This window comes from Rhinolophus ferrumequinum, chromosome 22, assembly GCF_004115265.2.
Source record: "Rhinolophus ferrumequinum isolate MPI-CBG mRhiFer1 chromosome 22, mRhiFer1_v1.p, whole genome shotgun sequence".
Lineage (NCBI taxonomy): Eukaryota > Metazoa > Chordata > Mammalia > Chiroptera > Rhinolophidae > Rhinolophus > Rhinolophus ferrumequinum.
Genome location: NC_046305.1, coordinates 25,279,592 through 25,307,109, shown reverse-complemented (window position 1 = coordinate 25,307,109; position 27,518 = coordinate 25,279,592). Strand labels below are relative to the sequence as shown.

The 27,518-nt window shown below is 43.1% G+C and overlaps 1 protein-coding gene and 1 long non-coding RNA gene across 6 annotated transcripts; one reads left to right on the top strand and one right to left on the bottom strand.

Annotated features, from left to right (window-relative positions):
* Positions 1 to 5,442: 5,442 nt before the first annotated feature.
* Positions 5,443 to 21,091, bottom strand: CTSE (cathepsin E). 3 transcript variants are annotated; one of them, XR_004421485.1, is made up of 10 exons: positions 20,949 to 21,091; positions 20,143 to 20,299; positions 19,577 to 19,694; positions 18,484 to 18,602; positions 13,365 to 13,564; positions 10,715 to 10,837; positions 8,883 to 9,024; positions 8,686 to 8,784; positions 6,118 to 6,977; positions 5,449 to 5,992 (listed from the first exon to the last, which is right to left on the bottom strand). XR_004421485.1 is itself a non-coding variant. In XM_033092068.1 (9 exons), the coding sequence occupies exons 1-9, from the start codon at positions 21,014 to 21,016 to the stop codon at positions 6,813 to 6,815; spliced, it is 1,191 nt and encodes a 396-aa protein (XP_032947959.1). In that variant the 5' UTR covers positions 21,017 to 21,091; the 3' UTR covers positions 5,449 to 6,812. The 3 variants fall into 3 exon arrangements, 2 of the variants coding, with proteins under 2 accessions (XP_032947960.1, XP_032947959.1); XM_033092068.1 differs by having other exon boundaries at positions 5,449 to 6,977; XM_033092069.1 differs by lacking the exon at positions 20,143 to 20,299 and having other exon boundaries at positions 5,443 to 6,977; positions 20,949 to 21,062.
* Positions 20,740 to 24,884, top strand: LOC117014339 (uncharacterized). 3 transcript variants are annotated; one of them, XR_004421488.1, is made up of 3 exons: positions 20,740 to 21,017; positions 23,764 to 23,822; positions 24,060 to 24,884. It is a non-coding gene; the product is annotated as an uncharacterized LOC117014339 (long non-coding RNA). The 3 variants fall into 3 exon arrangements; XR_004421487.1 differs by having other exon boundaries at positions 23,764 to 23,850; XR_004421486.1 differs by having other exon boundaries at positions 23,764 to 23,866.
* The last annotated feature ends 2,634 nt before the right edge of the window (positions 24,885 to 27,518 follow it).

The window sequence follows — 27,518 nt, the reverse complement described above, 5'->3', positions numbered from 1 at the left end:
CAAATACGGACCTGCTCCACCCTTAATCCTGCCACCTTCCTCCCTGAGACAGAGGAAGAATTAACTCATGACTGCCAATAAATTTTAATGCAAACCTATGCTGCCAGAGCAGATTTACAAGAAACACCCCTAGACAACCCAGATTGGATGCTCTTCACTGATGGGAGCTCTTTTATAGAAAACAGCATACAAAAGGCTGGATATGCTGTAGTTACTTTCCATAATATCTTAGAAAATGCAAGCCTTCCCTCGGGGGCCAGCGCACAACTGGCTGAGTTAATAGCTCTCATCCAAGCACTAGAGTTAAGTAAAGGAAAAACAGCCAAATATATATTCTGATTCAAAGTATGCCTTTTTAATATTACATGCCCATGGAAACATTTGGAAAGAAAGAATGCTTCCTAACAGCCAACGGGTCACCTATCAAATATCACCAGATCAACTGACTGTAACAGGCAGTATATTCTCCTAAAGAAATGGCAGTGATACACTGCAAAGGACACCAAAAGGGAAGTGATGGAATTTCTGAAGGCAATAGATTAGCAGATAAAGCAGTTAAAAATGCTGCCAAAATGGGTCTTAACCCCATACTAGCTCCTCTAATTTGGGATGGATCTGTAACTCAAATTAAGCCCCAATATAGTAAAATAGAACAAGACTGGGCCAAAACAAGGGGCTACACTGCCCAACCTATGGGTTGGTTACAAGGAGAGGATGGTTGTTTATACCTCCCAGCTGCCAATCAGTGGAAAATTCTTAAAACCCTCCACCAAAACTTCCAGCTAGGAAGGGACAAAACCTTACAAATGGCCCAAAGATTATTCACAGGAAAAGATCTTCAAAAGACTGTACAACATATTCTTACATCCTGTGAAGTCTGCCATAATAACCCACTAACACACCATCAGACACTCATAGGGGTACAAAGACAAGGCACATGCCCAGGAGAGGCCAAAGGATGTAAATATCTCCTAATGTGAGTAGACACCTTCACACACTGGGTTGAAGCTTTTCCTTGCAACAGAAAAAGCTATTGAAGTAGTTAAAGTCCTAATCATGGAAATTATACCTAGGTTTGGCCTCCCCAGGTCCCTTCAAAGTGACAATGGACCTTCCTTCAAGTCTTCGGTCACTGAGGGGGTATCCAAGGCCCTGGGAATAAACTACCACCTCCATTGTGCTTGGAGGCCACAATCCTCAGGCAAAGCATTAAAAACCAATGACATTATCAAAAGACATCTTCGAAAGCTGTCACAGGAGACTAATCAAGATTGGACAGCTTTACTCCCCATAGCTCTCCTTCGCATTCAAAATACTCCAACTAAGTGTGGCCTAAGCCCTTTTGAAATGTTATATTGTAGACCTTTCCTAACAAATGACCTTCTAATCGATCGTGAGGCTATAGAACTAACTTAACATATAACCTCTCTAGCACTATTTCAGCAAGCTATTCAACAATTATCAGAAGCTCAACCCCAAGCAGATCAGAAACTCCTGTTTAACCTTGGAGATGAAGTTCTTATTAGTCTCCAACGCTAGATCCAGTGTGGAAGGGACCCTACACCGTGATTCTTTCCACTTCCACTGCAGTGAAGATCTCTGAATTTGACTCTTGGATTCACCACTCTTGAGTCAAGTCCTGGATGGGCATACCCACACAAATAAGGGAAAAAGTCAAAGAGCCTGAATATTCCAGCCAGCCTCTAGAAGACTTGAAACTTGTACGTCGTAAGATAAGTATTCAGATGCTGAAGTATAATTTCACAAAGAACATATTAGGAGGCTTCATTTTCCTTACCATTGTTTTTGTTCTCCTTTTTTCTACATCCGTTACGTGTATTGTCCTAGACTCGCCCCTCCTTCCTGTCATTACTCACACTGGGCAGTTCTAGAGACAGGAATATTTTGTGTTATCTTCCTGGGCTATATTTTAATTGGCCTCTGGACAATTTCTGACATCTAATACGTAATGTTTTCCTATGAAGTTTTACTCCTTTTAAATGTGTTTCACAAAGGGACTCCAGAGAGCCCCATACCATTTCAGAGAAATGAAAATGTATGGGTTTATTTAGCCAAATATATAACGAATGTATCAAACTTTTCTCTTAAAGGAGGAACCTATGTTGAGCAAACTTTCACCTCCTGTCTAGTAGGAGTCTGCACCTCCTTGAATCAGATAACAAAACCACACCATCTTTTGATTTATTAATAAGCCTATATCTTATTCTGACATCTACCATTGGGGACCCATCACCACTGAAAAGGACATGAGCATGTTCTCTCTCCAGGTTTGAACTGTAACTCCGGCTGATCAATGTGTTATTTTCACAGGCTGCCCCAACCAGTGTTTTAATCTTTCAGTCAGCAACAGCCTAAAATGTAACACTACCAGCTCAGTAAATTATGCTAATGCACATGTCAAATTGCCGGCTGGATGGTTTCTCCTTTGTGGAAAGCTTGCCTGTTCTTATGTCCCAGCTTACAGCACAGGGGGACCTTGCTCTCTCAAGACTAACTAACTGTCATTTTACCCCAAAGCCGCATCAGGCCAGACATAGCAGAGAGCTTACCTTGGATTCCAGCTGTGACAGCAATATACATTTATTCAGCCCAGCTGAATATGTTTCCTTGTCTCTTTTTGTAGTCCCTGCTATGACCATCGCCTTAAAGGTAGAAATTAGTCACAGAGCTTGCTCAATGGCAAAAGCCCTAAACGCCACCTCACAGGCTATCCATGCCATGGGACAAGAGTTCGGACAGGTCAGAGAAGCAGTTCTTGAGAACAGAGCTGCCATAGATTACCTCCTTTTCAAACACAATCAAGAATGTGAGAATTTTAAGGGACTATGGTGTTTCAATCTTTCTGATAATTCTCAGCTCATCAAAAATAAAGTTCAAATTCATAACATAATTTCCACCATTAAACAACGGACAGGATTCTTTGTCTTAGATTTATCCTTCCAAGCCTAACAGGACTTAAAGAAGCCTTTCTTATTTTTCTTTTTCTTTTATTCATGGTTGTAGGGATTACCTCCTGCTACTGCCTACAATTTATCTCGGCTTGCAAACCGCTCACTGGCTGGCTGGCTTCCAAGACCCAGATATTCTCAGCTGGATTCGCTCATCTACTGGGGACCCTTACTTAGATAGACCTCTGGACAAGCCCTAGCTGCCGGTCTCTCTCTACTCACCTCCTCAGCCTGAAGCAGCCAGAACAATCACTGTCCCTATCCCCTACTGGCAGTTAGGGATAGTCTTCAAAGGGGGGATTGAGAAAGGTTGATTAGTATGTTGCTAGATAGACAGGGAGGTCCCTGGTGGAATAAACAAAAGACAGACATATTTTGAGACTTCAGGTTTTGAAATCACTCCTTCACTTCAGGACAAAATGCAACAGTGCCTTGAGGTTAATCATAAAATTCCTTTTGGCCTGACAAATGGAGCAGATCTGATAGATAGGAGTGGGTTATTTTACTAATCCCTTTAGGATGGGCTAACAGAACAACCCTGGTAGACAAATTCCATTAAAAGGCGCCAGCTCCCCTTCCCCAAACAGGCAAGAGAAGGTATAAAAGTAAGAACTTTTGCCTCAGTCACTGGACACCCCCATTCGGGACCCCCTCACTCTCAGGAGCTCTGACCCTTTGCTTTCAATAAATTATCCTCTTTTTAAAAAAAACTCCTCTCCTCTCCTGGGTCCGTGTTTCCATTCTTAGGTCTCAGAGACAGGATCCCGGCGCTCACAGCAAAAATCCCCTACGTTATCTGGGGACTCACAGAGAAATATTCCTACAACAAAGGTAGTCACTATTACCATGTTAATTCTACAGATGAACAAACTGAGGTGCGGAGGTCCCACAGCTGGCATCAGAAATCAAATCCAGGCCTGACTCCAGAGCCTGTGTTGTTAAACATTCTACCATACTGCTTTGAGAACTTATTTGGATCAGCCTATTCTGAATTAACTCTAAAAGCAGTAATTTAGTTAAAAAAGAAAAACAAAACAAAAAAAGTGTGCATATGTGTGTAGCCAAGATCTACTTTTACCATGATAATTCAAGGGGAAGGGACCCAAACATTATGCACCAAATGCTTCCACCCAGGTGAGCTCTTTGACTCTTCCCAACAGCTCTGTGAGGTGGATATCACTGACACGAAGTACTGTATTTTGCCATGTATAATGCGCACTTCTTTTGCCCAAATTTGTGAGGGAAAAATAAGGATGTGCATTATACATGTGTAGTACTAATTCCATATCTATATAAATGTTTTTAATTCTTTTATTTATGCTTATGAGTTAAAAGTGTAACCCTAGATATCAATAACGACATCCATATGCAAATTAATATCCTGGAATACGATAATCGGTTTGCTGAATTTACGATGAACTTGCAACAACGAAGAGTTCTTGGCCTTTTATGACGGGTAAATATCATAAACTTGTTACCTGTACATGAAATTTCTTGTACTTTGTGTCTGTTCTAATGTTTTGTAATTATTTGTTACATAACATTTCTTGTACCATAATATGTTAAAAAATAAATTCTAAAATTTCTTTATAATACAAAAAACAAGTACCTAAATGTAAACAAATAAAACTTTAAGTTAAAAAATTTAAACAAAATATTTTTTCCCCTGAAAGTTTGCCTCAAAAATGCAGGTGCGCATTATAAGTGGAAGTGCGTTATACATGGCAAAATACCATAATAAGCCAAGCTTAGCAGTTTGGTGAGGATTAGAGTACAGGTCTGAATCCATGTTATCTGGGAGCCTGGTGTGCTTCCACAACGCATGCTGCCCAAAATGACAGCCTGGGCCTGTCCCAGTTATCTCACAGGTCTTAGAGTGCCTCACTTAGCACCTGGCACAAAATATATGTTTATTGGATGGGATTGAAGTAAAGCCCAAATGAACCTAGTGTTCTTTAAGAGAAGATTTGATAAATAAATGGACACCATACAGATGTGAAAAAGAATGAGCTCTCCGTAATGATGCGGAATCTACTGTTAAATGAAAGGAATGGTTTAGAGATGAGAATGGCTCCTTTTCTTGTACAAAGAACAAGGTTTCCTTACCAATAGCCATCTCTGTCTTGTTTATGTATGCAAAAAAAAAAAGTCTGTATCAAACAACTTCAAATTGATAATAATGCTTATCTCTGAGGGGAGGATCATGGAGGATTTTAACATATTTTATAATAAGGAAAACCATGAAGATATTTCAATTTTCTAAAAAGCAAAAACGAAAGAAAGAAAAAAAAAAAAATGAAAGAAAGGCCAGTTGTTTCTGGTGGCAACAGATTCCACCGGAGTGGGTATATACCTCAGACCCAGATTCTACATGGTGGCTCCCTCAGGATGGGCCCTGGGGCCCCAGAGGAGAAGAGATTTTGTTCAGAGTCTCTCTCTCTCTCTCTCTCTCTCTCTCTCTCTCTCTCTCTCTCTCTCTCTCTCTTCCTCCCCCACCTTTTACTATGAAATATTTTCATTCACAACAAACATGAACACACTGCAAGGAACCAGGACTCCTTGGAAAACGGGCCCAGGACATCGCCTTGTATTGAGTCAAGTCAAAAATTCACAGGAACTAATTTGAAGGGGTAAGCACTTGCTAAAGTAGGTGATTTGGACATTAAAAAACTGCAGTAAGTTGAAACATTTATTATTCTGAAACTGGTAAATAAAGGGGAAATAAAGCAAGTAATCTTGCCTTTTCTGTATGAGCTATACCTCATGGTGAGCAAACAGTTGATAAAAGTGTTCTTTTTTATAGAAGAATCCCAGCTAACAAATACAGGAGGAAAAATAGAATTAGAAAAATCCCTGTTTTCCAAACCCTTAATGACAGTGTGGATCTAAGCAATGATTGTCAATGGCTACTGAAACCTTTAGGTGAAATACCAGAGGGAAACTTGTCATGGATGGATGAGGCTAACAACTCCGTACCCACTCACCAATCCTAACATTCTAAATAGAGAAGCACCAGGCATTACCTGCCTCCTGATGGGATACTGTTGCATATATCCAGCACCATCTATGAAGTTTTCTTGCCACAAAATCAGGCCTCTAGTTCTAACTACCATTTTGTAGGAAAGATGGGCTCAGAGAACCACATTACCTGACACCTCTGGATTTCAACCAGTAAAATTCAGAATGTGGTAAATTCTACAGATGAAAGAGACAGAAGAGGCATTTCAAATAAATGCAATTTGTAGATTTTGTTTGAATACTGCAGGTCTACTGTAAACATGACCAAACATTTATGAGACAATGGGGAACATATTAACATTGACTGCGTATTTAAGAATGTTAGAAGGATTTTATGGATAAATCCTTGACGTGACGATTTATGATGTGATGCTAAGATTTTGCTTCAAAATAATGCAGACATGTGGGGCTGGAGGGAGAAGTGGGTGGTGGTACAGATAAAACAGGCCTGACCAGTGTGAAAGTTGGATGGGGGTGCACAGGGATTTACTGCACTATAATCTGCTTTGGTGTATGTTTGGATATTTCCATAATAAAATGTTAGCAAAAAGTAGTAAAAAGTATGGGCATACAACTTAATCATTCCATCATGACGGTGATGGGAGTGGTATGTATGTGTGATGTGTGTCTGTGTGTGTGTGTGTGTGTGTGTATGTGTGTCTTCTCATGCTCTGCTTGGTCTTAGTTCAAGCTGTAGCTCTGGCACAAATGCATGCAATTGAAAATGACTTTTTCCAGGTGTGAAGAATACCCCAAACTAACAGGCCCAGCTGGATTTCCAAGGGGTATCAGGCAGGCAGGCAGGTACAGACACACGCCCCCTATTTAGGGAACAGCTGGGGCCAGACCCACACGGTTATCACCACGGTCAAAGACAGAGTAAAACTGTCTAATGAAGACATCGCCCAGGATCCAGAGGGGCCCGGCTGGAGGCTGGATGTCAAGACCTTGAAAGCCACTGGGGCAGAACTTCATTCCATTCACAAAGTCCTGGGGTTGGAAAGAAGAATGTAAGTGATATACAGGGAAGAAAGAAGTAGCTGTCTCGAGGCTATACTGTATGGTGGTGGCGGCCACACTGAATGGCCTTGGATGGCTGCCTCACAATTTTGGTTGGTTGGTTCTTCTTCCTCTTTCATACATCTTTACCTACTTACTCAATAAAGGGTTTGCACAATTTCAGGTATGTGGGCCTGGGCTTCTAAATTATACGGTTTGGAGAATTGTTTATCTATTATACCCCTCCTCCACCCCATTTCACAACTGGGAAAACTGAAACCTTGTTGCATGGCTGGAAGCACAAAAGGTTTGACATTAGAAGATTTGGCTTAAATTCTGATTTCTTTAGTTTCTAGTGAAGCTCAATTTAATTGCTTTTTAAGGGAGAGATATTGCTCTATAAATGGCTAGCCACTGTTGTTTTCTCATTGATATTCTGGGAAGAATCTCTTGAGTGGCTCCTTTTAGGTATAAGACAAGTAGGCATACCTTGTTCTGTGAGAAGAGTATAACCTACCCCAACCTAATTTTTCAGTTTGGCAAAGACTTGGGGTCTAACAGGCAGGTGTGGTCTTTCCAACAACCATTTAAAATTTGAGATTGCTGATGAGGGAGTGGGAAAATTTGCAAAGGGTTTAAAGTGCTTTCTTGAGAGGAAAGGGGTAAAAATACAAAGTTATTACAGAATCCTTGAGGGATTCAAGTGGCTCTGATTGAAATCTGCTGGCAGAAAAGGAAGATGGCACCATACTGGGTACAGGGAAGGGCGTAGGGGTGAGCAGGAACTCACACAGGGTGAAGTGGGAGAGTGTGGGGGTGCTGGCGTGCTGAAGGGTGTAGACTGATGAACTCAGCAGCCTCAGTATGTTAGTCACTGAGGCAGCTCCAGAATTCCTTTGTTGGAGGAGTTTAGGGGACTTGACATGACTCTGTGTTTTAAAGTAAAACACTTGTTTTCACTTTTATTGTCTGTTTATATTTGGTGACTTAGGGGAGGGGTTAATGGAGATCAAGGTGTGGGGGTAGGTAAGTCCCTAGAGCCCTCAGTCTATATATCTGAATGCCTCCATTCTGGTGCAGTCACCCTGATGCTGTGGGTGACTCTTGGGCAAAGTTAGTGCATTAAAGTGTCACCAAAACACTGCAATACTGAAAACCTGGGCCAGCTGTGGTGTGACATGGTCATGGATTTCCCAAACACCTGGGAGTTCCCTTTCTACCTCACTTAAAGACCTAATGCAACAAGGCATTTTCTTGTTTCAGGACAATGTTCGTTCATTTGAATGTTAGAAGAGATGAAACCTTATTCTGTACCTCCCACCACACAGCAGCTCCTGTCTAGAACTATTACCTCTCTAAGTCTCAATATCCTCATCTATAAAATGGGATAATAACATCCCCGGTGTGACTTGGTGGTTGACGGGATTAAATTTTGCCAGTTGAAAAGTCCTACATGACAACATCAGAAAACCTCATGAAATGGCTTGTCCCAGGTTTGCTCCTGCTTTGTGGCAGAACAGGAAATTAGAGAACCAGCCCAGTGATCTTTCTACCACAGAGGAAATGCCAGTATAGGATAAGATAGGAGGGGGGGTTGGGGGGTAAATACAGCCTGAGTGCAGGCGACTGTTTAAAAAGGGGAAGTGGCAGGCATGTGGGAAAGGCCCTGTGATGTGCAGAATAAGGAAACAGTTCTTACCAGGAGGGTGTAGGCAGTTGGTTGGAGGGTATAAGGTACTCCATTGATGGTGAAGGTGACATCTGGCATAACGTTGAGGTAGTCACACTCCACAGCATACTAAAACAAACACAGAGAATCCATTTAGAAGCCTCCCATCTCCCAAGAGAGGCCTGGTGCCTTGCCCCCATCCCTCCTCACCCCAGGCAGGCACTCACTTCTCCATCCACGGGCTCTGCCCCAATAGCCTTTTGCAGCTGCTTGATCTCATCTGAGGGGCCTGTGATGAGGGAGGTCCCTGTGTCCACAATGGCCTGGCAGCCCTCTGAGCAGAACATCACAACACCTCCCACCTGGATTCTGAGGGCAAAGGAAGCATGGTCAGTTCCACACCCTCCTCCCATGCCCCTTCCCTCAGCCCTGAAGCTTTCCCTGGAGCCCAGCAGCTTTCACTCCCTGCTGGGCTCTCTCATAACTGAAGCACATTAATGGTTTCCATTTTGGTCTCTATCACCACATGAGTATTTCTCAATTTTTTTAACTGAGATTCACAGCAGGAAATACATTTACCTGATCCTACATATGCATACATATGAGGCCTGACAATGAAGTTCGTGAACTTGTTGCAACGATGTTGCTGACCTTTTTGATATCGGAGGGATTATTCATTATGAATTTGTACCAATTGGACAAACAGTTCACCAAGTTTACTGTTTGGAAGTGCTGAAAAGGCTGCGTGAAAAAGTTAGACGACCTGAACTTTTCACCAACAATTCATGGCTCTTGCATCACGACAATGCACCAGCTCACACGGCACTGTCTGTGAGGGAGTTTTTAGCCAGTAAATAAGTAAAACTATATTGGAACACTCTCCCTACTCACCTGATCTGGTCCCCAATGTCTTCTTTCTTTACCCAAAGATAAAAGAAATAGTGAAAGGAAGACATTTTGATGACATTCAGGACATCAAGGGTAATACGATGACAGCTCTGATGGCCATTCCAGAAAAAGAGTTCCAAAATTGCTTTGAAGGGTGGACTAGGCACTCGTGTTGGTGCATAGCTTCCTAAGGGGAATACTTGGAAGGTGACCGTAGTGATATTCAGCAATGAGGTGTGTAGCACTTTTTCTAGGATGAGTTCGTGAACTTAATTGTCAGACCTCGTATACTCAATAAAAATTTCATGAAACAGTGTTTAACCTTAATAAGTCTATCAGAATAAATCATGATCCCTTAAAATGATGTCATGACCCACAAATGGGTAAATCCCGAAAGCCTGAAAAACCCTCAGTAGAGGTTGAACCAATGAGACTTTTTTTGCTTTTGTATCCCTGGTACCTAGCACATGCCTGACACCTTGCAGGAACTTATTTCTGGCTGAACTGACACTTGAATTACATTTCTTTAAATTGCTGCATTGTCTAGTACAGTGTTAGAAATGTGTCAGGCAGCTAGTCCCACTTCCCAATTGCTCCATGCCTCTGTGTGTGTGTGTGTGTGTGTGTGTGTGTGTGTGTGTGTGTGTGTGTGAAGTCTCAGTCAATGCTGCCACCTCCATGACACCTTTGAGGAGTTCTTCATATAGAAGTTGTCTTGCCCTGACTGCTGGGCACTTTGGTGGCACGTCTCATGGAGCATTAAGCACCTTCCTCTTTCCATGGCAGAAGTTTGTATGTTTCATCTTCTGTACATGGTTCGTGAAGGCAAAATCTGAGTCCAGTTCACTTTTGCACCCACATGTCACTCATCGCTTGTCTGTGTGTTAATTAATGTTGCGTGAAGGAGAAGTTGGCTGTGTTTGTATTTACTGTCTATTGAATTGAAGGTGCACCACACACAAGGAAGGAAGCTGAGAGTTGGTACCGTATGCCTGCTGCTCTGCTGTCCCTGGACCTCTGCTCAGCACCTCCGGCCCCTAGCTTCATGCATCGGGCTCCCAGCACCCTCTTCCAGCGATCAGGGCTTTCATTCAAGCCAATTCAGTGAAATCCAGTTTGATTGCGCCTGTTATGTGTTCTTCCCTCAATACTATTTGTTGGGGATACTCACGTGTCCAGTGCAATCTGCCAATAGCCTTGTTTGGTGACCGGGACCCAGTTCAGGCTCCCAGAGAAATGGGAGTGGTCATAGCCTCCGAAAATCAGCTCGCTGTCTGTATTACCTTCTGGGCCACTACAGGAAAGAAAGGCAGATTGTCAAGGAAGGGCCACTGGAAATCCCTAGGGACGAACTTCAGCTAGGACTCTGCCTCTTGGTCTGGTCACTCATACCAAGTAGCTAGAGAGGCAGAAATAACAGCCGGGGTTTGAGACTAGGACTTCTAACTACTGCAAATTGATTAGTCTGGGCCTTTTGTGCAAAAGGATAGAATCAGCTCTGCTCAATGATTTGTGAATGTTCCCCTACTTCTTGGAATAAAGGATAGGGAGGTGAGAAATGGGGATAATGGGTCTGGTCACACAGAACTCGTGCAGAACCAAGGCCAGGACCATCCCACGGCGTGCATACAATATGACACCCCCAAAAGACATCTTTTTCCCAAGTACTTTCCCCACTATTGCTGTGGTGGTGCCTGGAGTTTGTTTCCACATTATTCACTCTCTTGTGTTAAGGTAAAGAAGCTAAATATGAACCCAGCATGACTTATTAGAGCTTGAATATTTATTAATTTTCATTGTTGTTGATTTCTCAGATTATGTTCTGGCACTGAACAGGATTTGGGGGAAACAGGACATGAAACAGATTCATTTGCAGAAGGAAAAGGATAAAAAAAATACAAAACTTGGGGCATTGCAAGGCAGGGTAGTAAAGGAGAAGGAAATTGGATATCTGTGGGACTCTTAGGAAAGTGATTTTACAGAGGTGGGGGGAATAACTAACTTTTGTTGATGGCCTTTATACAAAGCACTGTGCTAAGAATTTCACCTGCATAATCTTATTTAATTCTCACATCAACCTAGTGTGTCCATCTGAGGAAACTGAGGCTCAGGAGTATGAAGTAACGTAAGTGGTAGGATTTAAATCCAGGTCAGTCTGATTGCAAAGTCTTTGCTATTTCCTGTCACAGCTCACGTCTTCCCAGGCTGAAAGGGAGCAAAAGTCTCTGAAAGGGGGAAGTGGAGGAGTCTAGACAACCTGCCCCCTTACTCACAGGTCTGCCCAGGGCCTGTCCCAACTGCAGCCATGAAGGAGAGGAGGAAGTTTGATAGAGGAAATTAAAGACTCTCCACATGGGAGAGGAAAACAGGCGACATGGGCTTTTGCTAAAACAGGGTAAGCTCAGACTAGGTCTCACTGAGAAGGAGTCAGAAAAAAATCTTCCCTGTACAGGGAGAAGGTGAGATGATCCTTCCAGGACCCCAGGCAAGGGTGCCCAGAGGTTCATGAACTTTTTCAACTACAACATGCAAGTCAAAAAAAAAAAAAAGTATTGGTAAAATACACATAACATAACATTTATCATCCCAATCATTTTTAAGTGCGTAGTTCAGTAGTGTTACGTATATTCACATTGTTGTGCACCAGTCTCCAGAAGCTTTCCATCCTGTAAAACCGAAATTCTTTAACCATTCTATAACTCCCCATTTTCCCTTCCCCGCAACCCCTGGCAGCCAGCATTTCACTTTCTGTTTCTATGAATATGACCACTCTCGGTACTTCATACAAGTGAAATCATACAGTAGTTGTCCTTTTGTGACTGGCTTATTTTTCATTTAGTATAATGTCCTCAAGATTCATCCATGTTGTAGCATATGTTAGAACTTCCTTCCTTTTTAAGGCTGAATATATTCTATTGCATGTACATACCACATTTTATTTATCCATCCACTAACATGCAATTATTTTATTGTCAGCTTACTTTAAAATTTTTTTTCCTGTCTCCCGCCACTAGAATTAAGCTTCTTGAGAGCAAGGACTGTCTTTTTTTTTCTCCTCTTTCTTCCGCCTCCCCGGCCCACCCACTCCGGTTTAAGCCGTTGTTTCTCAGTCTAGTTGTATATGACACAACTCCCTGGCCCATGCTGGTATTACTATGAACCTTGTGCTCCATGCCGCCCCCGCTCTGTGAGGCAGTCAGTCACTGCTCACAGCAGCTCACGACAGCAGCTCCTGGCAGCAGCTCACAGCAGCTCTTACTGCCGGCGGAACACGGTAGCCGGTGGCAGCACTCAGCAGCCCGAGGCATCACTGAGCAATCCAGAGCTCACGCCAACCTCCTGCTGCTCAGAGCAGCCCAGCTCCAGGGAGAGCTGTTGTTCACAATGTCAGCTGTAGAGGGCGCAGCTCACTGGCCCATGTGGGAATAGAACCGGCAACCTCGGAGTTAGGAGCACAGCACTCCAACCACCTGAGCCACTGTGCTGTCCCAGGACTGTCTTTCTTGTTTCATTGTGTTCCCAGTTCCTTATATCATGTTCAGCATATAATAGGGGCTCGAGAAGTATTTATTCACAGCATAAATGAATATACAATTTAAAAGTTTCCTTAAATTAGTTCAGTATGATACAGTTTACAAAGCACAACGACTTTATGAGGCAAATCCCAATTCCTCAATATTCAGAGAGGTTAAATATTTGTCTCAAATTACACAGCTGGCCAAGCAAGAGATCCGACCCAGGTGTCGTGCTCTTTCAGCTGCATCATGGTGTCTCCCTGTAGTCATAATTGACCTTAACCTGGCAGGCTTGACAGATATTACCTGCTCATGTAGACGGAAAACATGGGTACATCCACTAGGTTCTGGGCCATCATGTTGTCAAACACAGGGGTCACTCCTCCAACAGCCAAGGAAGGGTATCCCAGGCCCAGAATTCCATCAAACTCTGCACTCACAAAGGTCTGGCCAGGCTCCGTGACACTCTCTCCAAATTGCTGGCTGACCACAGTCAGTCCTTCCACCTGATGGGAGAAAGCCCAAAGGAAATTTGCACAGGAGATCTTTGGCAAAGGGTCTCAGATTCCTGGACTCTCCCTCTGTCCTGAAGCTAATTCTTCTCCTACTCAACTTTTCTTGATTAAATAGGCACAACGATTTTTGCCATATTCCCACTTAATTTTTTAACATGAACCTTTTTAATTGAAGTATAATACAGAAATCATAAGTGTACAGTTCAATAACTGTTCAAAAACTGTACACACCTATGTGAGCAAGCTCCCAAACCAAGAAACAAAACATTTGCAACCCCTCAGCAGCCCCTTCATGTTCCCTGCCTGTCATTGCAGTTTTCCTCAAGAGTAACTGGTCTCCTGGCTTCTAACAGCATATATTGGCTTTGCCTATTTTTTAATTTGATGTAAATGGAATCATACAATATGAATTCTTTTGGCTCTGCCTTCTGTCTCTCAACATTATGTTTATTGCATGCTGTTCTAATTTGTTCATTGTCATAATATTTCACAGTATGACTGTATCATCATTATTTATCCATACTACCATGGTGGCTATTTGGGCTGTTTCCTGAATTTGACTATTGCTAATAGTGCAGTTTGTACGTGTTTCTGGGTGAACACGTGTACATATTTCTGTCAAATATATGCCTAGGAGTAAAATTGCTAGATCAGAGGGTATGCAAGTATCTCGCTTCAGTAAACACTGACAAAGAGTTTTCTGAAGGATTTGTACTAATTGACGTTTCCAATACGACTGTTTTGAGAGTTCTAGTTGCCAGTTGCTCCATATCCTCACCAACCTGGCTCTTACCTTCTATTCCATTTCACTCTTCTAGTAGATATGCAGTGGGTACATTGTGGTTTTAATTTGTATTTCCTAATGACGAATGAAATTGGATATTTGGATATCTTCTTTTGTGAAGTGGGTTGTCTGCATTTTTCTTATTGATTGGTAGTTCTTGATTCTGAAATCAAGTCCTTTATCGGATTATGTGTCACAAACATCTCCAGACTATGACTGGTATTTATATTCTCCTAATGGTGTTTGTTTTTGTTTTTGTTTTTCTTTTTGTTTTGATGAACAGAAGTTAGGACTTTTGATATAGTCAGATTTATTAATTTTTTTTCCTTTTTAATTAGTGGTTTTTGTAACTTGTTTCAGAAATTTTTGCCTACCTTAAGGTCATGAAGATATTTTCCTATGTTTTCTTCTAAAAGTTTTATTGTTTTACTTTTCCACATTTATATCTACAGTCTATCAGAAGTTCTATAATGTGTGAGGTGGGAGTCAAGATTCATTTTCTTTTCTTTTTCACTATGGATATCCAAATGATCTATTACTGTTTAATAAACATACCATCATTTCTTCCACTGTGGTATCATGTTCAGTATAAGTCAAATGACTGTGTGAGCAGTTTCTGAATTTTCTATTCTGTTCCATTTGTTTGTTTGCTTATCCTGTGCCAATACCACACTGTCTAAATTACTATTGCTTTGTAATAAGTATTGTTTCGCAATTTTTTTCTTCATTTATATCATCTTAATGTTTTACATGTCTATATAAATTTTAGAAATAGCTTTTCAATTTCTAATAAAAGTTGCTCTTGTTTTGATTGAAGTAACACTGAATCTATAGATCAATTTGGAAAAATTTGAGTTATTTATAATGCTGAATTGTAAGCATGGTTTATCATTCAATTTATGTAGCTCTTTCTTAATTTTACTCAATATTATTTTGCAGCTTTTAGAGTAGAGGTCTTGCACATTTTTGTTTTTGTTGTTGTTGTTAAACTCACTTCTAGATATTTGATGTTTTTGATGTTATTATAAATAATATTATTAAAAATCTATTTTCACTTGTTTTTCCTGATATGTAGAAGTTCAAATGATCTTGTATATTGATCTAGTATCCAGCAACTTTGCTAAATTCATTTATTAACCCCAATATTTATAGATATTTTTGGATTTTCTACATATGGAATCTTGTCATATGTGAATAATGACAGCGTTATTTCTTCCTTTATAATTCCTAATGCCCTTAATTTATTTTATTTTTTTTATTGCCGATTGCACTGTGAGTGAACACCTTTGACTCATTCTTGATCTCTCAACTTTTTGTGATTAAATACGAAGCTTGCTGTGGGCTTCTTTGTAAATGTTCTTTATCAGATTAAGGAAGTTACTTTATATTCCTAGTTTTCTAAGAGATTATATTATTTTTTCTTTTATTGTCTTAGGTAATAAATTCCTAGAAAAAAATGACTGGATTGATACAGCTTATCCTTTTATGTATATGTCATGGGATTTTTTTGGCTAATATTTTGCTTAGTACTTTTGTATCTACATTCATGAGAAAGAGATTTGTCTGCAATTTTCATTTCTTACAATGTCATTTTCAAGTTTGTTATTAAATTTATACTGGCCTCATAAAATGAGCCATGAAGTGTTCCTTCTTTATCAATTATCTGAAAGAATTTATATAAGATTGGTGCTATATCTTTTTTAAATGTTTGGAAGAATTTACCAGTGGGTCTACATGGGCTTGGAGTTTTCTTTGCGGAAAAGTTTTTAATAACAAAGCAATATTTAAATAGACATTGGAGTATTCATGTTGTCTTGTGTCAATTCTGGCACTCTTTATTTCTCAAGGCATTTGCCATTTTATTAAAAAGTTGTCAAATTTATCAATACAAAATTATTCTTGACATCCTCTTATTATTTTAATGTTTGTAGGGTGTTTAATAATGTATTATTTTTCATTTCTAATATTGTTAAGTTGTATTTTCTTTCTTTTTTTCTTGATTAGTTTGGCTAAAGCTTTATTACAAATTTTATTAATTTTGCTTTTAGAGAGTTAATTCTTGGCTTTGTTGATTTTCTGTATTGTGTGACTGTTATTTTATTGATATCCCATTCTTCTATATATTGTTTCCTTCCTTCTACTTTCTTTGGGTTTGATTTGCAGTTGTTTGTTTGTTGTTTGCTTGTTTCTTTATTGTTTATTTGTTGCTTGAAATAGATACTTAGGTCTTTGATTTTTCAGTTTTTCTAATATATGCATTTGAGGCTATAATCGTCTCATTAAGGACCGCATTTGCTGCATTCCTCAAACTTTGGCATTTCATGTCTTCATTATTTGTATCAGTTAGGGTTTGATAAGAGAAGCAGAGTCATTAGGATCTATATATAGAGGATTGTATTCTAGATAGTTGACTATATGTGGGTGCTGGTTAAACAGTGTATTTTAGGAAGATGCTTCTGTCTTGGTGCCTATAGTTTTGGTAGTCAGCAAAAGGAAGATAGATGGCAGCTGGGAGAAACTCGGAATTTCAAGGTTGAGGGTGGGCTAGAATCCATATTGTTCTTTCACTGCCTCTAAGCTTCAATGATGGGGGTATCCTGCAGTGCAAGCTGACACTGTATGTTATAACACTGTATGGGTTTAACATGCAGCTGGCCCAGGAGCCAGGAAACCCGAAGGAGGAACCAACGGAAACTGGAATTGCTGTGGACTTGGCCGCTGACCCACACCACCCAGTCGAGCCAGCAGACAAGAGACAAGCTAAAGGCTAAAATTCCCTTTCCCATGCCATTTCAGTCCTTCTCTGCTACCCAGAAATAATTATGATGATCAGTTTGGGATGCGATGTAGACTTCTGAATAGTCATTTGTACTTTTACACATGTTCTATTAGAAAATAGAGTATGTATGTTGTTTTATCCGTATGTGATATTTTTACATAGATGGTATGTTTTTGCTCCTGGCATTTTTTCACTCCATATATCCTACTACCACCCACTTTAAAGTTATGTTGATGAAGCCTGGGCCCTGCTGGCCTTGGGACCACTCCAGAGCTGGAACCATGCTCATCAGGAGTGGGCCAGCCTCCATTTCCCCAAAGGCCTGGGCATACACAGTAGGTACCCTTTATCCATGGGGTAAATATTCCAAGACCCCCAGTGGATGCCTGAAACCATGGATAGTACCAAACTCTATATGTACTATGTTTTTTCCTATACATACATACCTATGATAAAGTTTGATTTATAAATTAGGCATAGTAAGAGATTAACGATAATTAATAATAAAATAGAACAAAACAATATACTGTGATAAAAATTACATGAATGTGCTTGCACTCTCTCTCTCATAATTGATCAGGTAACCAGTTGGCTACTAAGTGACTAATGGGCAGGAAACATATACAGCGTGGATATGTTGTATAAGGGATAACATCCTGGGTGGGATGGAGGAGGATGGTGCAAGATTGTTTAGTTTTGGAATTTTCCATTTAATATTTTCAGATCGTGGTTGACCAAGGTAACTACAACTGTGGAAAGTGAAACTGTGGATAAGACGGGACTATTGTACTGCTGCCCATAAGCCTGGACAGGGCAGGATCAGGGCTCTCCTTGTTCTCTGTCTCCACATTGGTCATGTTCCCACAGTTTTGGGACCCAGAAGACCTTTGGTCAGAGAGAGTTTAAGGAGCAGCTCATGAGCACAGCATTGAGTTCAGTGCTGATCGTGGGCCTTTGTTTTGACACGTGGGACTCTGGCTTGTCTCCATGATTGGACTCCCACCTACTACCTTATTTCAGTATCTGAGTTCCCATTTTGAGCCCAGCCTTGGACTTCTTTATCCTTCAAGATGGAGGCCTGGTGTTGTTTCCTCAGTGCTCCTGGGGCTGGAGAGCCAGCTGTGAACACTGCTACCAGGCTCTGAGCCCTGTGCAGTGTTTCCCTGTGGGAATCCCCCTTGCCACCTCTTTAGGACCCAGCACACCGAGCAGACTGACCCACTGCGGCCATCTCAGGCAGGGAGTGCTGCCACCATCCGGCCAGGCCTCCCCCTTTCCCTAGAAGCCAGCTCCTTGTTTCCACCTCTTTCTGACCAAGAGAGAACAAAATGAAGGAATTATACTCACAGAGACGTGGTCGGCTCCGATGATTCCAGATAAGCTCCCAGTCCCATATTGAATGAAAAAATGACTCCCCGACGCACTGTATGTGTTGGACTGGGAAGGGTAGAACCTGGCGTGTGTCTCTGAAAAGCAAGGACACTGCTCCTGCCTAGGCCCTCAGCTCACTGCCTTCATCCCTGCCCTGATGCCCCAGAGCACAGGGTCTCTTCCTTTAACTTCCAGCACTGAGTGGGGCCTCTAGAAACGTTGGCCATGGTCCTCTCTAGTGAGCAACTCCATTCCCTTCTAGCCATATGTGGTGGCCTAATTGGGGATCAAATAGTTGTCCTTGGGTAAACATGATTGCCCACAGTGACCTCAGAAGGCATGCCAAAATAAACGCCAGGTGTCAGGCACCAACAACAGCCTCTGCCAACCATTATGGGTCAGAGCCTAGCATTCAAAAGAAACTCAGAGATAAACAATTGCCATTCCAGGAAATTACTCGCAACTCCTTGCCCAATCTGTGGACACCTAGTCTTGGGGTTTCCTGAGGCGTTCCATCTCTAACACTTGTCCTACAGAGACATCATTCCTTAGCTCTTCCTTTTCCAATCTTTACAAAGACCTCTGAGTTACCTCTGGCCAATTGGATCCACCATACGTTGTATCCCACCATCCCCATCTCTGGTACTGGGAGGTAGGTCACCAAGCCTCCTTGAAGCAGATAAACAGTTTGCACTAGAAGCTGACCCACCTTTCTGCCCAGAAATAACCATTGGAATGGAACTTATCCCCCTCATTCTTTTGGGTATTCCAAAGGGAGTGAGTCACCGTGTATTCAAAGATTTGCATTTTTGGTGGTGGATTTTCCCTGTTATAATTCAGGTCAATATGAAAGTTGCTAGCTTGGATAGCAGTCCAATTTTAGCTTTCTTCCTGGCCCACCACTGTTTCTGCTGAAAGCAATCCCAGGGCAGACTCAGAGGTGGAGAGGGGAGGATGGTGTGCAGGGATGGCCAGTTTCTAGTACCCAACCCCTTCCCCCAGAGTGCCAGGCCCTTGATCCCAGGACTGGTCCCCAGCCATTCCCCACTGGGGCTTCTGGCCCACTTACTGCATGCTGAGCTGGTGCAGTACACAGAGGGGACCCAAAGGTTGGAGGAGCCGGTGTCAAAGATGACGGTGAAGTTCTGTGGTGGGGAGCCAATGGAGATGGTGCCAAAGTATTCCATCTATAGGCAAGGTAGGGAAGGGAGGAGGGTGAAAATGATGGGGAGGGGCAAGGGTGCTTACCAGGGGACTCAGGGAGAGCTCCCTGGGGCCAGAGCCTGGACTAGCACAGACTGGAGCTCATAGAGCCTGGGAAATGGCAATCAGAGGTAAAAGGAGCAGAGGAAGGGCTGTGAGGGAGGAAATCAAATCATTACCGTGATTCTCATAATAGCATTGGGAGTAAGGCAAAGGAAGCTTGCCCTGCTCATTTCTTTCCTCCCACAGAGAGAGGTCTACCTATGGGGCTTGTTCAGCCAAATCCATGGGGACCCAGGGGATCAGTCCATATGGCTCATTCTATAGGAGAAATTCACACTGGCCTTCGATGCTGCTGCCCACTAGCCATGCCCCAGGCTGACCCTTCCTCCCCTCTCCCTTCTCCCCAGCCCATGCCCCAGAATGTCTCACATCCAAGTAATTGATAAGGGGCTCGTTGGCACTCTGGTCCATTGTGCAGGACTCGGTGAACTGGATCATGTCCAAATTCTGGGATTTCCAGAACTCAGAGAGCTGGTCCTGTGCCCGAAGCTTCTTCCGGAGGGCCTGATGCCTCCTGAGGGGCACCCTGAGGACAAAGCCCCATGTGAGGAGGAGATGCACTTCTGCCTCTCTCTGACCCGCCCCTCCCCCACCCCATTTTCCAGAGGTTAATTTGGGAATTAATTAGGGAGGGGATGTGCAGGGCAGCATGCCGAGTTTTGGCCAGAATCAGTGCCCATTTTGTCTCCAGCCTACCCAGCCTCGTGTCTGCTCTTGTAGACTCTTAGACTCAAAATGGCCCTCTCTGTTAGACACAGGCTCTTTGAGGTCTTCTAGGAAAATGGGGGATGTGGGATGGTCTGCAGTTTTCCATGAACCTCATGAGGGGCTGACTTAAAGAGACAAAAGAACTCTTGGGGGCGGCCAGCGGTCAATCCCTTGGGGAAGTACTCAGGTCCTTTGAACAGCAAACCACAGCTGCAGGTTCCTCTTTCCAACATAAGAAGGTCTCTGGGGCTTGGTCAGGCAGCTCTGTCAGAGGTGGAAGCTCAGGGATGACTTGTCATGCACTAGAGATTAAGGCCAACCCAAGATGGCCACTTGGTAAACCTTTTCCAAGCCCTTAGTTTCTTCTCCTCTTCATTTCCCTATCAGTTTTCCTCTCCCAGGGGAGCCCTAAGATTGAGGGCAGGGCATTGCCCCAACTAGACACAATGCTGGGGATGTGGCCTCACCTGTAAAGTGCTCCATGGGTCTGCCCCAAGTCCAGGAGCACCAGCAACAGAAGGACAAGCATTTCCATGGTAAGTGCAACCAGCAGCTTCTTTCCCGCTCTGCCACAGCCTTCCTTGCCACCTCTCCTTTTTTCTGTCCCACAGGGCAGTGGGAACCAAATCTCCCTAACTCAGATCTGCTCAGCCCAGTCTGAGGACACAGTGATAAGGCCCCTGGAGTCAATAGCCAGGCCCAGAGCAAACACAGCATGCACACCAGGGTGTTCCCCCTCCACCCTTCAGTGCCTTTTCCTCCTGTGAGGGGTTTATGGACTTGGGGATCCGTGCACCCTCTCAGAGTCTCTAACGCTTAGTTTCTCCCAGAGTCTATGGCACCTACCTTGACCCTAAGAAGCTCTGTATTAATTAATTGAGGGAGCAATGTGCCCCTGGACACTGGGGACCATCCCAGTCATTGTTTCCACGAGCAGTCTTCTGGCTAAAGGCTCCGGAAGGGTAGAAGCTCAATTGTCACATGTGGGGCAGGATTCTAACTCAAAATATTAATTAGTTTGTTCTGTCTGTATTTCCAGTTCTTTCTTCATTCTCTCAGGAGCCCCATGGCCAGTTTACCCTCCCTCAGTCCGTTTTGAAGCAGAAACCAGCACTCCCCAAAGCCCCTGAAATGGGAAGATTTGGCTCTGGGTTGTGGAGCCAGTTTTTCTGATCCCAAGGGTTTGACGAATCCAGGGCTGAGGGTGGGGGAAGTTCGGAAGAGAAACCAGAGGAGGTGCTGGGGGAGGGAGGGCTCTGGAGCAGGTGCCTATGTTAGTTTGCTAGGGCTGCCATAACAAAGTACCACAGACTGGGTGCCTTAAACAGCAGACATTTATTTTCTCACAAGTTTGGAGGCTAGAAGTCCAAGATCAAGGTATCTGCAAATTTGGTTTCTCCAGAGGCCTCTCTCCTTCTCCTCCCTGTTTCCTTACACGGTCTTCCCTCTGTGTGTGTCTGTGTGGAAATTTCCTCTTTTTATAAGGACACCAGTCATATTGGAGTAGGACCCACACATATAACCTCATTTAATGTTAATTACCTTTATCCTATGTAGCCACAGCTTTACGATTCAATCCTACTCTGAGGGTTCTTGGGGGGGATGTTCCAAAATGGGAACTGATTCAGTGTTCAGCAGTCCTGGTAGAGGAACTAAAACGTTGGAAAAAGGAGCACGGCTGAGGTGCGGCCCTTGTCACCAGAAATCTAGAAATGAAAACCAATGGTGATAACCAAGAAAAGGCATCAGATTCATGTCAGGTTGGCCTAAGTATCATCTCTCTTCCGCTTACAATAAAAAATTAATCAGGTATTTATTGAGCACTTACTGTATGTCATGCATTTTCACATATATTTTCATTTACTCTTCCTAACAACCCCATTTTACAGATAAGGAAACTAAGGATCAGAGAGTATTTTCATCTTCTAGCCTTTAAATAGTTGAGCCCCTGGTCGCACAGTAAGACATGAGGACAGATGGAAGCCTTGATGACATTTCTGAACAATTAAAATACTCATCAAAGTGGATAATCTCCACAATGTATTTCAGTCAGTTACTACAAACAGTAACGTACATATAAGCTACAGATGGCAGCCTAGAGTTGTGTAAGATCAGACTCTTTAGAGAGACTTCCTGGGTTCAATCCTGGTTCCATCATTACCACACATGTGACCTTGGATAAATTCCTTTACCTCGCTGGGACTATTTACCTCATGGGTTATAGAGAGAATTACATGAGTGAGGACATTTAAAGTACTTGAGCAGTGTATGGCATGGAGTGGGCATTCAGTTAATGGCAGGTGCCTGCTCTGTTCCGTATGGTTTAGCCAGGGTATCAGCACGAAGTGCTTACTTGGTGTCAAGTGCTGGGCTGGAGGACATACAAAGCACTCATCCTGAGGGTGGTCACCTGGAATCCTCATGTCATCCTGCAAGGAAATCATTCTTTCTTTTCTAGAGTGGGGGAACTGAAGCTTCAAAACAACCCAACTGTCACACATCATCTGTTAAGGGGCAGGGTTGGAATAGAAAACTTGCTTTGTCTGCTTTCAAAAACTGGGCTCAGTAACAAGCACAGAACCTGGTGTTGTTAGTATGCAGTCTGCTCTCTGGCAAGCCCAAGGCATGAACTGCTCTTCCTGCTTAAAGGGACATGGACACATGCACAGCACACACATACACACACGCAGTATTCAAGTGAGAAACTTCTGCAATACCTGTGCCCTCTGCTGACTGGACTGCAACCATTTCTGGTCTGAAGGGCACTTTCCCAGAATACAGTTGACAGTGGTTTTGGAAATAACTCAAAATAACTGAATTCTTGACACAGCAAGATTCTGGGGACATCGGATGCTTCTTATTTCCCGTTGCATGAAAACAAGAGGCTTTGCCAAACCAAAGCCGATCAAGCCATGGGGGAAAAGTTCGCATTTGTGCCCATTACAATCTTTTAGCAATAAACAAATAGCTCGATCGCCTTAAACTTTTCTTTTTCATAATCCAGTGTCTCGGTGAGGGGTAACTAGCAGAGGGATGCATGGGGGGACGTTTACACCGCCAGCCATACAATAATGATCCTTGCTGATGCTCGAAGGCAAATTAGAAAATATTTGCAAAAGATAAGCAACGACAGGACTTCTCCTCACACGGCTCTGTACTACCACACGCCACCCTACACACACCCTTCTCTTACAATAAAAAGGCCTCACATTTTCCACCATGTCTCCCCTTCTTCCCCTCTCTTCCTTCCTCTCACTCTCTCTCCCTTTCTTTCTCTTCCAGGAAGAAATTCTTCAATGTCGGACCCTAGAGATCATCCAATACATATCACCAAGTTTAATGTCAGTCAAACCTGGGTTTGAATCCTGGGTATGGCACCTTGCAAGTTAGTTAAACCCTCTATGCCTCAGTTATCCCATATGTAAATTGGGCTTAAAAATAATACCTACCTGATAGCATTGGTGTGAGTGTTGAGTGAGCTCATGCTTGTGAGGTCCCTACTCAGAGCCCCGCATAGAGCCTATGCACCCAAAGTGTTCCTTGTTATTATCCCCTAATCCTACCTCTTCATTTTACAGACAAGGAAACTAGATTCAGAGAAAAGCGATTTATTTAAGAACATATGGCCATTTGTGGCAGAGCCAAGACTAGATCCAGGCATCCCATCCCGGTCCTCTTTCTACTGTACCACACACCACATGGCGGATTTTCCTTCATTCATCAACTTCAAGCAGAACCAGGTTGGGACATTCTCCAGTTGACCATGTTAGTGCTGAGCTGTGATCCTGCCGGAGCCAGGGCCAGCAGCATCCTGGATTGCTGGCTCGCCTGCGTTCAGGAGCCAGCTGAGCATGAACGGGAGGCAGCTGCTTGTGTGTTACATTAACACACTGCCTCTAGGGCTATCCTACCCTGATAAAGCTGACTTCCACAGAGCACTGAGCAACTGTCCTCTTATTGCAAATTTTTATTCTGGAAGCTGAAGTTCCAGAAAGGAGAAGTTGATTGGACAGTATCACTATCATCATCCCCACCAGCTTTCAAACATTCTGGAAACAGACAAAGCCTCTGTATCCAACCAGCCTCCAATCTATATCCCTGAGGGGCTCTTTCTGTCTCCAGAGCCCCTTTCCCAGTGCTGAGAGGCTGGATCATTGCCTATACTATACACCTATTAGAAAAAATGGTTTCTGATGCTTAGTGTGACTGATGCCATCTTAAGAAGCAAGTTGCTCTCAGTGACCCAGTTCACCCCGGGATGGGTGGGCCTGTATCACCTGAAAGGAATGTTCTTACATAGGAAAGTGGGCCTTTAAGTTGTTTACTGCTTTGGAATATACAGCTTAAAAAGCATGTGCCTCGCGGCTACAAGCCTCCTGTGTTCCTGGAGACTATACGTATTAAACCCCGGTCCCCTTTCAGGTAGGGAGAGCCACTGGCTTGCTGTCCCCAAGACGCTGCTTCTGTCTGTCAGTTCCTGTAATAAACTCCTGGTTTAATTCTGGAGTTGTCAGCTTATTTCTTTGATCTCTCGGCCCTGTTGTCCTTTGGAGGTGAGTTCCAGTACACCTTGGAAAAATTTCATGACAGCCCTGTTTTTGCCCACATGGTAGTTTCATCCCAAGCACTCCTCCCTCTCCCTTTTCTTAAAGGACACACACATACACACACACACCAGCACGAATGTGCCCTAGGGTTTTCGTTCCCTATGGAAAGTGTTTCAATCATCCACAGTAATACTTGGTTCCAGCATGGGAGGATCCAGTAACCAGTAGCCAGGGCAAGTACGGTTCCTGGTGTTTCCAGAGAGAACAGAACACATTAGTTTTGACAAACGTCCTCATGTTCCTGCCTCTAGCCTTTGTCAGACTTTCCAAAATCCAGCCAGAACCCGGAGCTCCTCACAGATGATCCAGGCTGTCTCTGCTCTAGTCAGTGGCCAGAGCAACCAACTGTTTTTCAAGCCTGAGCCAGCCAAACCCTCTACACTTAGTAAACAGGGGCAAGGGGACTATGGGGAGGAGGCTGGAAGATGGGTCAAAAGATGTATAAGAGTATGTATAGTGTGCTACCATTTGTATAAAATAAAAGGGGGAAAATATATATACTCCTATTCACTTGTACATGTATAAAATATCTCTGGAAGAATACACCAAGAAATTGGTAGCAGTGGGTACATTTTGGGAGGGGAACTAGGTGGGTGGGGGCAGGGCAAGAGGAGACTTGTCATTGTATACTTGCACTTTTTGAATTTGTAATCATGTAATTACATTACTTTATTAGTTTTCTATTGCTGCTATAACAAATTACGATGAACACAGTGGTTAAAACAGTGCAAGTCTATTGTCTTACAGTTCTGCAGGTTAAAGGTTTGACTTGGATCTCACTGAGTTAAAATCAAGGTGTCAGAAAGGTTGTGTTCCTTTCTGGGGGGTCTAGAGGAAAATCTGTTGCTTTGCCTTTTCTGGCTTCTAGAGGTCGCTCACGTTCATTGGCTCATGGCCCCTTCCTCCCTCCAGCTATAGTCTCATCTTTTTCTGACCACAGCCCAGAAAGGCTATCTGCTTTTAAAGACCCCCATGATTAGATGGGACCCACCCAGATAATCTAGGATAGTCTTCAAATCTCAAGGTCCCTAATGGAATGCCATGTGCAAAGTCCCTTTAGCCATGTAAGGTAACATAGTTACAGATTCCAGAGATTAGGATATGGACATATAAGAGGCATGATAAAAAAAACACGGTGACTGCTGCTGCCGAGTGCCATCCAATGGAAAGGCAGGGATCTTCAATACAAGAAGCAGTGCGCCAGACCTTAGTAACAGTGTGTGACAACTTGTGCAGTGCAGTCAGTCGGGTGTGAGCTACGGTTGAAAGAAGGTATGTTTTAAAATGTGCCGTAAATCATGGATCATGAACAATGCATGAAATTTTGTTCCAAACTACAAAAAAGTGCTAAAGAAATACACAAAATGTTAAAATTAGTTTATGGTGATGCTGCAGTGGCCATGATCTGGCACCGTGCAACTCCTGGCTCCTCCCCAAAGTCAAAATGACTCAGGACATCAAGGCAGCCACGACAGCGCAACTAAAGACACAAAAGAGGACTTCCAGAACTGCTTCAGAAAATGGCAAGAACAATGGGATAAGTGTGTTCTAAGCAAGGGGGAGTATTTTGAGGGGGATTAATGGCAATGTGTCTTTTACTGTAATTTTTTTAAAAAATTTAAGCACTCACCATATTATTTGATCACACCTCATTTGTATGGGGACCATTCTGCCTACCACAATTATCTATTGAAAAAATTCAAAAATATAAAGAAAAAAATAACAAGTCAGACTTTTGGTTTGGGCTATTGGGTGCAGAGTGGTGTCATTTACTGATTATAAGATCAGGGGAGCAGAAACAGGTTGGGGGAGGTGGAGAAATGAGGTCTGTTTTGGGCATATTAATTTTGAAATGTTGATAGACTTTCCATGGGTGATATTAGATTGACACTTGAATCTGTATGTCTGGTGCTCTCACAAGACTTGTTGGGGCTGGAGATATAAATTTGAGAGACATTAGCTTAGAAAAGGCAGCTAAAGCCACGAAAGTCGCGGAGAGCACCCAGGGAGAGTGTATGGATGGAGAGGAGAAGCCCCAGGGCTGTGCTCCGAAGCCCTCAGGTGGGTGAAGGAGGAAGAATGAGCAGAGGAGGTCAAGAAAGAGCATGTGGGGATGTAGGAAAACCACATGACCTCCTCCAGGCGGTCTCCACGACAGCCTAGATCTAAGGAGCCTCTACCCACGGTGCTCCCCACTCCCCACTCCCCACTCCCCAGTGTTCCTCGGTCGCACTCCTGTGTCCATTTTGTTTGCAGGGATGAGCATCTCTGTACGTCTCTCTTATTGTCACTGCATGTCCCCCCCACCACATTGTGAGCGCTGTGAGCAGAGCTGTGGTGGTCTGGATCACTGCTGTGTCCCCAGCACCACCCGTGCCTGGCTCAGAGTAGCCACTCAATACACACTGTTGAATGAATGAAAACAAACTA